Consider the following 16,659-nt stretch of genomic DNA (forward strand, 5'->3'; position numbering starts at 1 on the left):
ATCCCTCACTCCTTGCCTGCTGCCGGGGGGGGGGTGAGCTGGGCCGCTCCGCCTTGGGGGGGCCGCTTCGGGCAGCGGGACGGGGCCGGGGGGTGCTGCGTCGTGGGGCTGCAGAGGCCCACCCCACGGCGGCCCCGGAGGTGGGGGGCGGATGCGTGACCCCCCTGCCAGGGCGAGGGGTGCTGGCTCACGCAGGGCGCTGGGGCCGGGTGCGGGATGCTGCCCCAGCACTGCCCCCCCTCGCTCCCCAGTGCCTGCTCGTCCAGCTGCAGGAAGCAGGATTAACCCTGCAGCTGTTAAGATGCCCTGATCGGCTTAAGCCTGGCTCTAGCACACCCCACTCAGGGTGGAAGTAGCGGTCCCTCCCCAGGCACGGATGTGCCCCTTGCCCACATCGCCCAGCCCCACAAGCAGCCCCTGTCTCCTAGCAGAGCCCCTGGGGCGTGCGGGGGGGGGGGGGGCCAGGCTGAGCACAGGGCACAGCACCAGCCCCTTCCCCCCACGCTGCAGTGTCTGCCGCTGTGACTGTGCCAGCTGGCCAGGGAAATGGGGCCTGCCCAACCCTTTCGTGCCTCAGTTTCCCTCCTGGTGAGGCAGGTTGCTGCAGCGTGGCCGGCGCTCCTGGAGAGCAGCAGCGTCCCTGCCCCACGGGCCAGCTTGGGGCAGGCGGAGGCCCCGTGTGGGAGGGAGCGTCAGCGGCTGGGGCTGAGCTTCTGCCCTCCCTGCAGGCAGCTGCTTCTTGTGCCTGGTGGACGTGGTGCCGGTGAAGAACGAGGATGGGGCCGTCATCATGTTCATCCTGAACTTCGAGGTGGTGATGGAGAAGGAGTGCCTGGGCTCGCCCGATAAGGACACCAACCACTGGGTCACCCCCACCAACTGGTTCCCCGCAGGTAGGGCCGGTGCTGGAGCATGGGATGTGCAGCATGGGCAGGGGAACCTGTGCCAGCGCTGGGGGCTCCTTTGGGTCCTGCTGGGGTCTGGCTGTGCAGACCACCCATGGTCCTAGGGTATCGGGCACCGGGTCCCTGGCTCTGCCCTGTCTCCAACCGCATCCGGTTGTGGATGGGAGAAAAGCACAGCAGGTCCCAGGGTCAGGGCTCCCTGCTTTCCCCCCCGAGCCTGCAGCCAGCGTCTTTGAGGCTGGTTTGGCTGGAGACAGCTCTAACCCTGCCCTCTGCTCCTGCCAGGGCGCAGCAAGTCCTTCAAGCTGAAGCTGCCGGCCCTGCTGGCGCTGACGGCCAGCAAGCAGTCCCTGCCCCAGGAGCCCCCCGACGCCGTCATCGTGGACTTCTCCAAGCACAGCAGCGAGTCGGCCCCCGATGAGGCCACCTCGTCCCTGGAGAACAGCTGCCTGGGCTGCTCCCAGCCCGAGGACCAGAAGGCGCTGATGAACCTGGAGGAGGGCAACGCGGAGGGGCGCGTGGAGCCGCCCGTCACCCACTCCTCGCCCCGCGCCGACCGCCTCAACCTGCACGCCTCCTTCTCCAACTGCAGCCTGACGCGGAGCCGCTCCCGCGAGAGCTTCCACAGCGTCCGCCGGGCCTCCTCCGTCGACGACATTGAGACCATGAAGGGCGAGAGCGACAAGCGGTGCCACAACCGGCACGCCAGCACGGGCGCCAGCATGCACCGGGGCTCCAGCACAGGTAGCGCGGGGCAGGCGGGCGCGCGGTACCGCGGGCGCTGGGGCAGGTCCTGGGCTTGCAGCGGGCACGAGCACCCGCGTAGGGCCCTGCTGCAGCCCCTGCGCTGATGCTGGCTGCACAGCTCGGTGTACCACAGTGCTGGGAGTGGGTGCTGGATGCACCCTGTCCCCGGGCTGGCTCCTCACCCCGCTCCGCCCCATGGCGGCAGCTCTTGCCGTGGCAGCCGCAGGAGGGCACGGCACGGGGCCCAGATGCTGCAGCCAGGTAGCTGCAGCCCAGGGGTGCAGTCATTAGGGCTGGCAGCTCATTAGGGTGAGCGATGTCTCCTGGCGTGGAGGCAGCCCCGGCAGCTGTCAGCCGAAGCCGCATTGACCTGCCACGTGTGCTGGCCCCAGGAGGAGGGGTGCCCCCGGCGGCTCGTTAAGGGTGGGAGGATGAAGGCAGCCTGGCCGGGCGCCAGCCGAGCCGCGCAGTCTGCCCTACTTCCCCTGCCGCGCGCGGGATGGGGATGGCACCGGGGCAGCTCCGGGCGTCCGTCACTGTCAGGCTCCTCATTGCTGTAATGCTCTGTGCTGCGGGCATCTCCGGAGCTGGTGCCGTGCTCTTCGCTCGCCCTGCACGCGTGTGGACTGGGGGGTCAGCTCCGCAGCCCTCCGCCTGGCACCCACCCCTACGCCGGCCCTGGACGAGTGAGCTCGCCTGTTGGGCAGCACCCACCACCGCCTGCCGTAACCCCCGGCCCCCGAATCCTCTCAGCAACAAAGGAAACGGGCAGCAGTTGCCTTGTTAACCCCCTGTTCCTGCTAAGCGCATTAGGGAAGGGGAAAATAATTATATTAACGGTAAATGATATTAAGTGGTTGGTTCGCTGTCCGGCAGCGCCTGTCTTAGCAGATCCCTCCCCACCCCAGGGCACCGCTGCCTGCTCCCCTTGTCCTGCCATAGGGCCCTGACATGTGTCCCGCTCCGGCCCAGCGGGACACTGGGGCCACGGCCCTGGTGACGGCGGTGGCCCGGTAATGTCGGAGGCTGCAGCAGCCCTGCCCGGTCCCAGGAGCGGCGCCTGTGCCTGGCCCCGCTCTGCTGCGCGTTCCCCGGGAGGGGCCCCCCGGGTGACACTGCCTCCCCTGCCCAGGGGCCATGAACAACGTCCGCAGCACCCTGCTGAACTCCACCTCCGACTCGGACCTCATGCGGTACCGGGCCATCAGCAAGATCCCCCAGATCACCCTCAACTTTGTGGACTTCAAGGCAGACGCCTTCCTGGCTGCGCCGTCCAGCGAGAAGGAGATCATCGCCCCCACCAAGCTGAAAGATCGCACGCACAACGTGACTGAGAAGGTCACCCAGGTAGGTGAGCCAGCCCGCGGGGCGCTCCGCGCTGCGGCCGGCTGCTGGGGGAGGCCGGGCGGTGCTCAGGGCCTGGCAGAGCCCACAGGACACTCGTTGCTGCAGCTGGCTGCCAACGATTCCCGGATGGTGCTGGAGGTTGCAGGATGGTGCCCACGTGGCCAGAGCCTGCGAGGTGCTCTGGGTTGCAGGACGGTGGTGCCGGGGGCTGCAGGGTGATGCTGGGGGTTGCAGGATGGTGCTGGATGTTGCAGGATGGTGCTCAGGACACGGCTGGCGTCCCGGGACGCTCTGCGCAGCCGGGTGGCTCGGGCACGGCAGGCTGAGGCTGGCGCGATGTGCAGGGTGTTAGCGGCTGTTCCCAGCGCTGGGGGTGGGCTGTCGTCCTGGTCATCACTCGCCATGGAGGGGCTCTGCCCCAACCGCTGTGGTTCATCCCGCGTTGGCCGTGCCTTGATCGGGGGTACGGGGAGGGCTGTGGCTGGGGACAGCGGTGCCTGGAGGACCGTGCTCTCCTGCAGGGCAGCGGCATCCCTTGTTCCCTGCCGGAGCCCCGTCCCTGTGCTGCTCCGGGGTGCGTGCCGGGTGCGGGGTGCCGGCACGGCCCCTGCCCCGCGGGGGCAGCCGGCGCTTGCGGCTAATCCTGCGCACGTTGTGTAACGGCCATCTGGCCGCGGGGAGCCGGCGGCTGCTGCTGCTGCTGCTTAATTGCACCCTGATCCCCGCTCCCGCTAATGAAGTTAAAGCTGCCGAGTTCGCCGGCCACCGCACATGGGCTCGAGGGACTGGCAGGCAGGGTGCATCCGGGTGGCGCAGGGCCGCGGGGGCCGCGGCCTGGGCAGGGGGGAGAGGGGGCTGTGCGGCCCCACGGCAGCAGCCCCGTGCCGGCGCTCTCCCGGCGGGGTGGGCGGCAGGGGTGGGAGCCGTGGGGTGCATCTGCCCCCGCTGCGCCTGCTCGGGCTCCTGGAGCGGCCCGGCTCCCCGCGGGGCTGCGTGCTCTGTGCCCCGCGTGCGCTCGCACACGTGGAGGGGCCGGCTCGGGAGCGAGCCCCCGCGCGAGGAGCACCGGGCCGTGCTGCCTGGGGACCCTCAGGCTCCGCTCCTGCAGCGCTGGCGCCAGCTGAGCCCGGCGGAGGCACCCAGCCCCGTCCAGCGCGGTGCCGGAGCAGCCTCTGCTCCCCGTGCACGGGCTGCGGACCCCTTTGCAAGGCCTGGCTGCCCCGGGCGGAGGGGAGACCCCGGCCCTGCGGGCTCCTGAGCGTCTTGGTGCAGGGCAGGCCTGGGGCCCCCCCTCCGCCGCTCCTTTCCCCATCCCTTGCAAAGTGCTGGCTGGCCAGCCCCGTTCCTCTCCAGCGCGCTAACGAGCAAAGCATCCTGATTGCCTTTGCTGTGTAATTAATTCCGATGCCGTGGTGGCTGCTGCTGCTGCTGCTGCCGCCGCTGCTGTGCGGGGAGACGGCCACCGGCTCCGAACCTCGGTAATCCCCTCCTGCCGACAGCTGCCAGTGTCACCCGCCTCGGACGGGGTGCCCAGGTGCCGGAGGGAGCGCTGCGCCCCTCGCCGGGGTCAGCTGTTCCCTGGTGCCGGCCTGGCCCGATGGGATCCGGCACCCTGGGATGTCTCTGCTGCGGCTCAGGTGGGACAGAGCCGGGCAGCGAGGGCCGGGTTCCCCGGGGTGCCGGGGCCGCGGGGACGGTGCAGGTGGCCCCCGAGCAGCGGGGCGCGGGCTGTCCCGGCGGATGGAGGCTGCATGCGTGAGCAGACGGCAGACTGCGCACGGGAGGGACGGTGCAATCAGGGCAACGCGAGCACGTTTTCGCGCAGCCATAACTCAGGGCACGGTGAGCTGGCTGGGCGGGAAGGCGGTGCCGGGGGGGGCCGGGGCTTCCAGACAGCGGCACCGTGAATCATCCGCAGTGACGGCATCCAAACAAGCCCTCGCGCCGCCCGCCTCGCGCTCCCGCAGCTCTCGTCAAGGTCACCGCGCTCCCGGGCCTGCCAGCCGGCCCCGACCAGCCGTGCTGCGCCAGCCCCGTGGGGACACCCCGGCGAGCCCCGTGCCAGTGCCCAGCTGCGGCATGTGGCGGCTCGGGGTGCAGCGGGGCTCTGTGCCAGGGCGCGGAGGCGTGAGACCCCTCTGCAGCACGGGGAGCTGGGGGTGGGAGCTGGGGGATGCGGGCGGCTCTCGGGGGCCCCCAGCCCGGCCCAGCATGGAGCCCTCGCCGCAGCCAGGTCTGCTGGTGGAGCTGGGCGCTGCCGGCGTCCCGGCTGTGTGAACCCCTGCTTGGCCCAGACCGGAGCGGGTCTCGGACGCAAGGCACCCACGGAGCGATCCGCAGCGTGTGCTCCAAGCAGGGCGCATCCCCAGCCCCTCTGCAGCGCTGCGACGCAGTCCGGGTTGGGACTCGCGTGACAGTCTGTCTGGGAGGATGGGAGCAGCCAGGCAGCCCGGCCCAGGCTGGGGCTGCACAGGGCTCAGAGGCTCCTGATTGTGCAAGGATGGAAGGAGGGAGCTTGGGAAAGTCCCTTCCAGCCAGAACGGGCCCAGCCGAGCCCCTGGATCAGTGCCGAGTCAGCTGCAGCGGAGGCCCCCGCGTGCACGGGTCGCCCCCAGTGGGGCTGGGGAGAGGCGCTGGGTGCAGGCTGCACCCCGCTGTGCGGCTCCGGTGGGGTGCCGCGGGAGCGGAGGCATTGGGAATGCAGAGCGGGGTCTCCCTGCCTGGGCTGGGTGGCTGCCAGGGACACTGGGAGCTGGCAGTGCCATGAATCAACCGGGGACTGCCTGCGGCAGCCAAGCAGAGCCTGCAGCCAGGCTCGGGCTTGGGCTCGTCCCTGCCCGGCGCCCATGGCACTGTGCGACCTCCTCCTCCTCCTGCAGCACAGGTCCCTGCAAGGGCTCCCAGGGATGGGGGTCTGCACCGAGCGGGGTCACCAGCAGGCAGGGGCAGGCAGTGCTTTAGGGCTCTGTCCTGGGCACCGCGGGTCCTAGGGTGGGTCTGGCTCTGGGTGGGCAGGGGGGTCCCGTGGGTAGAGCAGGGGCTGTGAGCCAGGACTCCTGGGCTCTTGCTGGCCGGGAAGCGGAGCCGGTTTCTGCACCGCCGGGTGCCGTGGAGGCCGGCGGGAGCGGAGAGCCGTCCCCGTGCCTCAGTTTCCCGCGGCGGGGGGGGGGGGGGGGGGGGTGTTCCCGGTCCCTCCCCGGAGCGTGACGGGAGCCGCGGGGAGTGGCGGCGAGGCGCCGCGGGGAAGGAGGGAAGCCGCCTGCCAGGCTGGGAGCGAGCCCCTGGCAGAGGGAGGGCGCGGGGCGGGCTGGCCGCGCTCGCTCCATCGGCCGCCTCCCGGACCGGCAGCGCCGAGCCGCGCCGAGCTGACAGCGGAGCAGGGCTCTGCTCGCCGCGCCGTGCCGAGCCGAGCCGCGGCTGGGGGGCAGCATGAGGCGCCCCGGGGGGGCGGCCGGCCCGCGCCCCCCCCGCCGGGCAGCGGGGCTCTGAGCGCTGCCATGGCCCGCGGCAGCCGGGACAGCGGCGAGCGGCCCGACGGCGACCGCAAGAACGCCCGCGTCCGCCGCGCCGTCCGCATCTCCAGCCTGGTGGCCCAGGAGGTACGTGGGGCGCGGCGGGGGGGGGGTCCCGCGCGCGGCTCCGCGGCCCCCCCGTCCCTTCGCCTCCCCCCCCCCCCGTGGGCTGGCGGCGGCGGCAGCGCCGGGCTCCCGTCCCGTCCCGCGCCGCTCTGCGCTCAGCCCCGACGGCTGCGGCTCCTCGGGGTTTTGGCACCGCCTGAGCTGTGCCCCTTCCCCTGCCGCTGTCCCGCGTCCCCTCTCCGAAAGCCGTCGCAGACCCCGACCGGGCTCTGCTTGCGCATCCCGCCGCCTTTGCGTGTCCCGCGGAGCCCGGCACCGTCCCCACCGCGGGGTCCCCGGCGGCGGGTCTGGGGCGGCCGCGGCCGGGGGGGGGGGGCGGCGGTGCCCCCCGCAGCGGGGCTGGGCGCTCCCTGCTCGTCTGGCCGCGGAAAGGCGCGGGGCAGCCCGCGGGGTCACGGCAGCCGGGGCCGCAGCCGGGGCCGTTCCCTGCCGCTGGGCTGGAGCCAGCCCGGAGCGAGCTCCAGCAGCTGATTTATGAGCAGGGATGGAAGGAATGAAATCGGCAGGGGGAGGGGGCAGCGGGCGGGCGCGCCGGGGGTCAGGGGAGGCGGCGGCTGCGGCTCCGGACTGGGGCGCCCCGGCGGGGAAGCCCAGCGCCGGGGACGGGGAGGGGGGCGCGGAGGCCCAGGCATTCGCATCCCGTGGGGCCGGAGGCCTGCCCGCCATGGGAGCGAGACATGTCCGGCTCGGCTCGGCTCCCACCACTGGCAGCCCGATTCGGCTCAGCTCGGCTCGGCTCCCTGGCTGCAGCAGCGGCGCTGGGCTGTGGCTGCCGAGCACAGCGAGGTGCCGCGAGCCAGGACGGCAGCGGGCATGGGGCATCACTGTCCCTGTGGGGGAACAGCTGCCACCCCCCTGTGGCACTGCCGAGCTGCCCGTGGCATGGCTGGGCTCAGGCGCTCCGGCCTGCTGTGCCGCAGCGGTTGTTGCAGCGGCTGCTGCATGGTTGTGGTTGTGGTTGTGGCAAGGGGGTATTGCCGCACTGCTGCTCTGCGGGGGTGCTGCCGGCCGGGGAGGCGTCAGGAGGTTGCGGCAGCTGTCGTGTCCCCAGAGTCCGGCTGCATTTCGGCAGTCCCCCAGCCTCCAGTCCCTGCGGCCATCCCGTCTGAAGGGTCGTGCCGTGGCGGTGGTGTGCTGGGAGCAGTGTTGGTGGAGAGCGGGTTGGTGCTGGGGTTGCTCGGTGGCTGTGTCAGCTGGGGCTGGCGCACCGCCCCGTGGGGACGTCACCCCGTCATGGGGCTCGCCATCCCACCCCGCCACAGGCAGCGGGTGTCTGCCTGCTGCATTGCTGTAGGTGGCGGGAGCACTGCGTCGCCTCGAGGCCTGGGGCATCCGCCCATCCCCGTTGTCTGTGTGGCTGCGCTGGCGTTGGGGAGTCCCTGGTGTCAGCTGTGCGGGGTTGCTTGCCGCAGTGTCTGCCACGGTGGAGACTGAGCCTTGGGTAACACAGGCATGGGGCGTCTGTGTTGATGACAGCGCTGGGCATTTGTGTCAGTGCCGGTGATGGCCACCTGTGCTGGTGTTGGCTGCTGCAGCTGTGGGGCATCTTGGTCACTGCGGGCTTTGGGTATTGGTGTCCGTTCTGGTGTTGGGTGTCTCGGAGGACGTTGAGCATCCATGTCAGCGCTGGTGTTCAGGTACTGCGGCTCTGGGGTAGCTCTGTGGGTGTTGGGTAGCTCTGCAGGTGCTGAGTACTGCAGCTGTTGGGTAGCTCTGTGGGTGATTAGGTAGCTCTGCGGGTGTTGGGTGCTGCAGATGGGTAATCCTGTGGATGTTGGGTGCTGTGCCTGTTAGGTAGCTCTACAGGTGTTGGGTAGCTCTGTGGGTGTTGGGTACTGCATCTGTTGGGTAGCTTTGCAGGTGTTGGCTACTGCAGGTGTTGGGTAACTCTGCATCTGTTGGGTAGCTCTGCAAGTGTTGGGTACTGCGGGTGTTGGGTAGCTCTGCAGGTGTTGGGTAGGTCTGTGAGTGTTGGGTACTGTGTCTGTTGGGTAGGTCTGCAGGTGTTGGGTAGCTCTGTGGGTTTTTGGACACTGCAGTTGTTAGGTAGCTCTGTGGCTGTTGGGTATTGTGGCTGTTGGGTAGCTCTGTGGGTGTTGGGTGCTGTGGCTGTTGGGTAGCTCTGTGGTTGTTGGGTAGCTCTGTGGCTCTTGGGTGCTGTGGGGTAGCTTGTGGGTGTTTGGGTACTGCGGCTGTTGGGTAATTCTGTCAGCATTGGGTGTCTGTGTTCCGGTGTCGAGCGTCTCAGAGGGTGTTGGGTATCTGTGTTGGTGTTGGGTATCTGTCAGTGCTGGTGTGTGGGTACCTTTGCGGGTGTTGGGTTTCCACCAGCACAGGTGTTGGGTGTCTGTGCAGGTGTTGAGTATCTGTGCCAGTGCAGGTGTTGGCTATCTGTGCAGGTGTTGGATGTCTGTGTCAGTGCTGGTGTGTGGGGACCGCAGGTGTAGGTTATGTGTGCAGGTGTTGGCTATCTGTCAGTGCTGGTGTTGGATGTCCATGTCACTGTGGGTCAGGTTTCTGCACAGGGGTTGGTTCTGCATCTCTACCAGGGTTTGGGACTGCTAGCGTTGGGTGTCTGCTTGTTCCAGGTGTTGGGTGCTCTGGGTTATGGCTCTGTTTCACAACGGGTGCACAGTGTCACTGCAAGTACTGGTGTGCGGTGCAGGCGTGGAGGGTGGTTGCAGGCAGTGGGCTGCACAGGCGGAGGGTATCTGTCCTCTGGGGCTGCTGGGTCAGTGCAGGGGGGTCTCAGGCTGGGGGTCACCCACCCATTGGGTGACAGTGACTGCAGGTGTTGGTCGGGCTCCTGGGTGTCGCTTGTCTGTGTCCCGGGGTGTCAAGCGTCCCGAGAGGGAGGGACAGCTGCTGGTTTGGAGGCGTGCGGCGTTTGTCACGCGGTGCTGAGCGGGGCTGACCCTGCAGCTAGGTGTTGGGTTGTGCTGCACGGGGTGTTGGTGTCACCGCCGCTGCGGGTTGCCCTTTGTGTCACCGTGGCCTGCAGGTGCGGTGGCCCCGGTTGCGGGTGCTGCGGGCCGGGGTGTCTGCGGCAGGGAGCTTCGGGCGCTCGGTATCTGTCGCTGTGGGCGCAGGCGTCTGGGTCGCGGCAGGTGCCGGGCTGGGTGTCTCCTCCTGTGCGGGCTGGGTGTCAGGTGCCTGTGTCACAGCAGGTGTCGGGTGTACGTGTCACCGCGAGTGAGAGGTGTTGGCGCCTGTGTGGCTGCGAGCGCGAGGTGATGCGTGTCTGTGCCAGGGCGGATGTACGTGTCACCGAGCGTCGGCACTGCCGGGTATCTGTGTCACGGTGACTGATGGGTGTTGTGTCACCAGGAGCCTCCAGGGTACGCGTTGCGTGCGCGCCGGTTCCTGCTGCGTGCCTGCGTCGCGCCGGCGTCGCTGCGTCGCGCCGGGCCGGTGCATCCCCCCCTTGGGCGCGAGCGAGTCGAGGCCGGGGCTCTGCACCGTGCCCGTCGGCCCTGGGTGTCCGCGTGTGCGTCCGTGTCGGGTGCGGGTGTGTGCCCGTGCCGGCTGCAGCCATAGGTGTGTGCGGCAGCGCCTGTTGGTGCTGCGTGGTGCGAGCGCCAGGCACACGTGGCTGTTGCAGCAGGCTGTTGCGCTGGGCACGGCTGGTGCGGGTGTTGCGGGGTGTGTGCCTGCGGCTGTGTGACCCCGTGTGTCCCCGAGGTACCCGTGACCTTGTGTGCCCCAAGGTACCCGTGACCCTGTTGTCCCTGCGGCAGTGTGACCCCCTGTGTGTCCCCGAGGTACTGGTGACCCCCTGTGTCCCTAAGGTACCCGTGACCTTGTGTGTCCCTGTGGCAGTGTGACCCCAAGGTACCCGTTACCCCATGTGCCCTGGTGCTACCCGTGACCCCATGTGGCCCCAAGGTACCCGTGACCCGGTGTGTCCCTGCGGCAGTGTGACCCCATGTGACCCCAGGGTACCTGTGACCCCGCGTGTCCCTGGGGTACTGTGACCCCTGTGTGCCCGCAGCAGGGTGACCCCATGTGCTGCAGAAGTACCCGTGACCCCATGTGCCCCCAAGGTACCCGTGACCTTGTGTGACCCCGTGGTACATGTGACCCCGTGGCCGTGTTACCCCATGTGTCCCTGAGGTGCCAGTGCCCCATGTGTCCCTGCGGTACCTGTGTGTCCTCAAGGTGCCCGCGTGCCCCCAGGGTACCCGTGACCTTGTGTGTCCCCGGGGTGCCCATGTCCTCATGTGACCCCGTGTTACACGTGACCCCATGCATCCCCTGAGGTGCCCGTGCCCCGGCGGCAGCGCTGCCAGGGCCACCCGCTGCGTGTCCCACGCGTGGCCTCGTCCCTGTCCCCTCCTGCACGACGTCGGAGCCGGAGGGAAATCCCGCTGGGAGTCGGAGCGCGCTGGAGCAGCGCAGCGTGCGCAGCCCTGGCGCTGCCCTGCCCCGGCTCGCGGCTCCGGCGGGGCGAGGGCCGGGACGCCACGCGCCCCCCTCGCTGGCCGGGCTGCCACGCACGCAGAGCACCCCGCCACCACGACCTGGGGACGGTGCGCTGGGGGGTGACGTCCCCGCAGACAGCACTGCCCTCCCGGGAAACGGTGCCGGCTGGGAAGGGGGGTGGAAAGGGGAGGCAGCCCCTGCCCGTGGCAGCCCGGGAGCCCTGGCGATGGCCGGGGCGGGGGCGTTTGGGCTCAGCGTTGGGGGATGCGAGCGGTGTCTCCCGTCTCTTGCACGTGGATGCACCGGCCTGTGTGCGCGCCAGGGCTGTACAGACGCAAGCGCACGCACGCAGCCGCGGGCAGGCGTTGCACACGGGTACCCGTGTGCACACCGGGGCCGTGCACATGCACGCACACAGCCGTGGGCAGGCATCGCACACGGGTACCCGCGTGCACACCGGGGCCGTGCACATGCACGCACACAGCCGTGGGCAGGCATCGCGCGCAGGTACCCGCGTGCACACCGGGGCCGTGCACATGCACGCACGCAGCTGTGGGCAGGCATCGCACACGGGTACCCGCGTGCACACCGGGGCCGTGCACATGCACGCACGCAGCCGTGGGCAGGCATCGCGCGCAGGTACCCGCGTGCACACCGGGGCCGTGCACGTGCACGCACGCAGCCGTGGGCAGGTGTCACACGCAGGTACCCGCGTGCACACCGGGGCCGTGCACATGCACGCACGCAGCTGTGGGCAGAAGTTGCGCCAGCTCCCAGTGTACACGCAGGCACCGACCCGCACCCAGCACCAGTACGCACTGGGCAAGCAGGAGCAGGGTCTGACCCGTCTTTGGGGCTCGTCCGCCGCCTCGCCTGGGGCGCGCCGGCACCGCTCACCCACCGGAGCAGGAGCCCCCCCCTCCAGAGCCGCCCGGCACCTGCGGGATCTGCCACGGTGCCGCTTCCCGCGCTGCTGCCCGTGGCACCGGGGCCTGGCGCTGCGCCCGTGCAGCCGCGGCGCCGCTGCCAGCCCGCTCTGGGCCCCGCCGGCGGCCGTGCCGGGGCAGCCCCGAGTGCCGCAGGGGTTAACGGCAGGGGGAGGCGGGCGGGGGGCCAGCCCGGGCTCTGTTGTCGCTGCAGGAGCAGGGCAGCCTGGGTAAAATTTCCGCCCCAATAATTTTCCTCTCCGCTGCCGGCGGTGCGTGTCTCCCTGCCTCCTCCCTGCCTCCTTCCCTCCTCCCGGCTCGCCACCGCTGCCGCCGCCGCTCTCTCCCGCTCCGCGCCGCCGAGCGGGGCTCCCTGCCGCCGCTGTCCTGCTGTGGGGCACCCGGTGCCCGCCACGCTGCCTGCCGCCCCCGGAGCCGGAGGCACTGCCGGGCGGGATGGGCACGGGGCGGGCTGGCAGGGCGCCGTGGCCTCAGGGCGCCGCGGGCCAGCTGCAAGCACGGGGCTGGGGCTGAGCGGCGCCGGCGCACCACGGGCTCGGCCCGGCGGCCCGGGCGGCTGTGAGGATGCTGGCGTCGCTCCTGCAGCTGCTCCAGGAGTTCTCGGGCCCCCCCTGCGCCAGCGCCCGGGCCAGAGCGCCACCCATGCCCGGCGTCTCCCTCTGCGGCACCTGCCTGTGCCTTGACGACAACGGGCGCAGCAAGGAGGAGAAGGTACCGGCCGCTTTCCGCTCGCGCTCGGCTCCCCAGCGCCGGCGGGGCGCCCGGCCTCTCCCCGCGGCTCGCGGCTCCGGGCGGCAGCGGCGTCTCGCCGGGCCCCGGTGGCCGGGCATGACGTGCCTCTGCCCCGGCAGCGTGGTGGGCGTCAGCAGCTCCCGCAGGACCCGCCGTCCCCAGTGCACGGCGCTGCACGCGCAGGGTCCCACGCCCGGGGCTGGAGGGGGTTCGGGGGTGCTGCGCTCGCATCTCCCTCCCCTGCACCCGCCCTAGCGCAGCGGTACGAGGACGTCGGCCGATAAGCGCCGTGCCGCAGGGGACCAGCGGGTCGGCAGGGGCCGGGTGCGCAGGGGCCATGGGGCAGCTGTGGGGCAGCGGGCGGCTGGGCGAGTGGGGCAGCCAGTGCAAAGGGGCTTGTTGGTGCCGCGTTCCCGCAGCCCCAGCCCGCGTCCTGCCGCGGGAAGGGGCCAGTCCCTGGAGAGCCAGGCTCCGGCGGGGAGAGGGGGGTGGCTTTGTGCAGGAGCAGAGCAGCGCGTCCCCGGGGCGCACGGGGGGATCGCGGGCGGCGCTCCCGGGCGCATGTGGTCACACTCTGCTGGCTCCAAGGCTCTTCCCGCCCCGTGCCCGTGGGCTCGGAGCATCCCGCCGGGCCGGCAGAGCGTGGGGCTCTCCTCGCCTGGCCGGGTCTCCTGCCGCATGGTTGTGTGCGGTGCAGCCGGGCTCGGTGACGCTGGGGCACGCGGGGCCAGGGCTCTGCAGGGCGCTGGGGGCCGGGGTGCGGGCTCCCTTGCAGCAGCGGTTCGGCGGGTGCCGAGGGGAAGGCCCGTGTCCTGCCCCAGGAAGGGGCTGGCAGCGGGCTCTGCTCCGGCCCCACGGAGCAGCTGAGCCCGGGGACGGCACGGTGCACAGCGCGGCTCTGCCCTGCCCGGGCTGTCGCTCCCCGTTTGGGGTCCCCAGCACCCTCTCCCCCGTGGGTACCCACCCGGCTTGGGTGCCCTATTTATAGCCCGCGGCTCCCACGCGGCCGCGGGTACATCTAATCCCGGTGCCAGGTGGCAGCGATGGACGGCAGCAGCTGCCGGCGGTGCCTGCCCGCGCGCCCCAGCCTGCTGCAGCCCAGGCCCCGGGGTGGGGGGGGGGGGATGCACGTGGCCCCCGTGCAATGGCCTGGTCCCACGCCGGCGTGCTGGGGCGGCCGGACACGTGTGCCGTGCCGCCGCTCGGCTCATCCCGGGGCCGGCTGCAGGGGCCTCCCCGCACATGGGCCGTGCGTGTGCATGCATGCGTGTGCATGCGTGTGCATGTGTGTGCCTGCATGTGTGCATGCATCAGGGGCCTCCTCGGCCCTGCCGGCCCCTCGCCCCACACCTCCAAACCCAGAAAGGCTGCGGACGGAGGGACCTCTGGAGACCGTCCATCCCGCAGCGTCAACCCTCTGAGGTGGCTCCAGAGCCCCACTCCGGCGAGCAGGATCGGTCCCGTTCCCAGCCTCATTTTCTCTGGGCTGTTTTGCCCCATTTGTCTGTGTGCCAACACCTCCCCCCCCCCACCAGCCTTCCCAGTCTGTGGCCCAGACAGATCCTGCTGCCAGCCCGGGTCTGCTGGGTGGCCCCAGCCCCGTCCCCTGCTCAGAGGTGCTGCCCCTGCCCAGACCTTGTCCCTCTGTGGCACCGAGGGCCCCAGCACCCGCCTGGGGAYGCTGGGTTGGGGCTGGCGGGGAGGGACCCCAGCAGCAGCGGGGGACGAGGGGAGTCGAGGGTGGCAGGAGCGGGATCGCGGCAGGGCTGGGTGCGGGCAGCAGTGCTGGGGCAGGTGACGTCCGGGGCGGTCCAGGATCGCAGCTGCACTGGGGAGGGGAGCGGTGCCTCCTGCCGCTGTGCATAAAGGACGTGCAAAAAGCGGGTTTGCACGGCTGCCCTCGTTTGGGCAGGGCCCTGTTTGCCTCCCACCGCAGGCTGGAGCTGCCCCGGCTGCGGGCCAGCGCTGCCCATCCCACCTAGGGGAAGGACGGGGGGGCTTTCAGCAAGCAGGGTCCTGCCAAAGCTGGGGGGCTGGGGGGGCTCCGCTGTGCCTCATTGCACCCCGCTGCACCCYGCTGCACCCTGCTGCRCCCCATTGCATGGGTCCCATCCCTGTGCAGGGCAGGGGACCGGCAGTGAGCAGCGCCGGCCCCGCAGCTCAGCCCGCGRTGCTGGGGGCAGCATGGCCCCGCGGCGCCGTGCAAGGCCATCCTGGCAAGGGGACGTTCCCGGCGCCCGTGCCAGCCCGTGGCTGCGTCACCCTGCGCCTTCTGCGCCCACAGGGCCTTGTTTGGCAGCAGCTGAGCCGCGATCCCGCGCTGGCACACGGCTCGGCTCGCCAAGCACGTCATGGGGGGGGGAGAGCGTCGGGACGGCTCCTGCCTCCAGCCGCAGCAGCGTGCGGGTCCTCCTYGGCAGCGTGCCGGCCCGTGGGGCACGCGGGTGCAGCGTGCGTGGGGTGGGTGCGCAGCCTGTGCTGACGGGCGCGGAGGAGCGTCCAGGCAGTGCCGGGACCGGGCAAGGCGTCCCGCTGCTCTGCGAGGTGGCGGGGGCTGCGCCGCAGGGAGTGGGGCTGTGTGCAACAGCGAGAGGCCGTGCTGTGCTGTGCCATGCTGTGCCATGCCGTGCCGTGCCGTGCAATGCCGTGCCGTGACATACCATGCCATGCAATGCCGTGCCATGCTGTGCTGTGCCATGCCGTGCTGTACTGTGCCGTGCAACACTGTGCCGTGCCATGCAATGCCGTGCCATGCAATGCCGTGCCATGCCATGCCATGCTTTTGCTGTGCTGTGCCATGCTGTGCAATGCCATGCTGTGACATACCATGCCGTGCAATGCTGTGCCATGCCAGGCTGTGTTGTGTCACCTTCCTGCCCACAGCCGTACGGCCCTGGTGCCTCTCCCTGCTGTACCCCGGGGCGCAGGAGCCGTGCAGCCGGGGGCTGCCGCCCGTGCTGGGGGAGCTGGGGAGAGGGGGACGCACTGCGGTGGGGCTGTGCCGTGCGTGGCCATTCCAGGCAGGGCGGTCTGTGTGTCCGTGGCGTGAACGTGCACCTGGGCACGCGCGCGTAGCGAAGGGGCACGTCCCGTTGCGCCCGCAGGCCCAGGGCAAGGCGAGGGCTGGTGGGACCTGCCGGAGCGGCCCTTCCCCCTGCTTGCACGGCCGGGGATGCTCCACGGCRCCACCGGCAGCAGGAGAGCCCGAGCGGCAGGGACGGCCGGGGCCGAGGGCTCGGGCCGTGCTGGAGGGGGCCGGCGATGGCGCGGGCGCTGAGCCCCTGCCCGCCCGCCCAGGTGCTCTCGCTCGGCGCCGACGTCCTCCCGGAGTACAAGCTGCAAGCCCCGCGCATCCACAAATGGACCATCCTGCACTACAGCCCCTTCAAGGCGGTGTGGGACTGGCTCATCCTGCTGCTGGTCATCTACACGGCCATCTTCACGCCCTACTCGGCCGCCTTCCTGCTCAACGACCAGGAGGAGGCCCAGCGCCGCAACTGCGGCTACTCCTGCAGCCCGCTCAACGTGGTCGACCTCATCGTGGACATCATGTTCATCATCGACATCCTCATCAACTTCCGCACCACCTACGTCAACTCCAACGAGGAGGTGGTGAGCCACCCCGCCAAGATCGCCATCCACTACTTCAAGGGCTGGTTCCTCATCGACATGGTCGCCGCCATCCCCTTCGACCTGCTCATCTTCGGCTCCGGCTCTGAGGAGGTACCCGCCTGCCCCGCTGCGGCGCCYGGACCCACCTCCCCTCCGGCCCGTCTGCGGGACCAGGGACGGGGACGGGACCCTTTGCATGGGGCTGGCCGGAGCTGCTCACACCCACCCTGATTGCTCCGTGCCATCCGGCTTGCTCCGTGTCCCCCCCAGTTGCTCCATGCCCCCCGCCCTGGTTGCTCTGTGCCCCCC

General features: G+C 70.8%; 1 protein-coding gene across 1 annotated transcript in view; it reads left to right on the forward strand.

Moving 5' to 3' along the window:
• The window catches only part of KCNH2 (potassium voltage-gated channel subfamily H member 2), a 33,824-nt gene that overhangs the window by 11,510 nt on the left and 5,655 nt on the right, over nucleotides 1–16,659 (forward strand). The window contains exons 3-6 of the mRNA XM_026081654.1: nucleotides 729–893; nucleotides 1,191–1,619; nucleotides 2,785–2,999; nucleotides 16,036–16,461. Coding sequence (XP_025937439.1) covers nucleotides 729–893; nucleotides 1,191–1,619; nucleotides 2,785–2,999; nucleotides 16,036–16,461 — 1,235 coding nt within the window. The remainder of the gene's footprint in view (nucleotides 1–728; nucleotides 894–1,190; nucleotides 1,620–2,784; nucleotides 3,000–16,035; nucleotides 16,462–16,659) is intronic.

Source organism: Apteryx rowi, unplaced genomic scaffold (genome assembly GCF_003343035.1).
Source record: "Apteryx rowi isolate R43461 unplaced genomic scaffold, aptRow1 scaffold_1168, whole genome shotgun sequence".
NCBI lineage: Eukaryota > Metazoa > Chordata > Aves > Apterygiformes > Apterygidae > Apteryx > Apteryx rowi.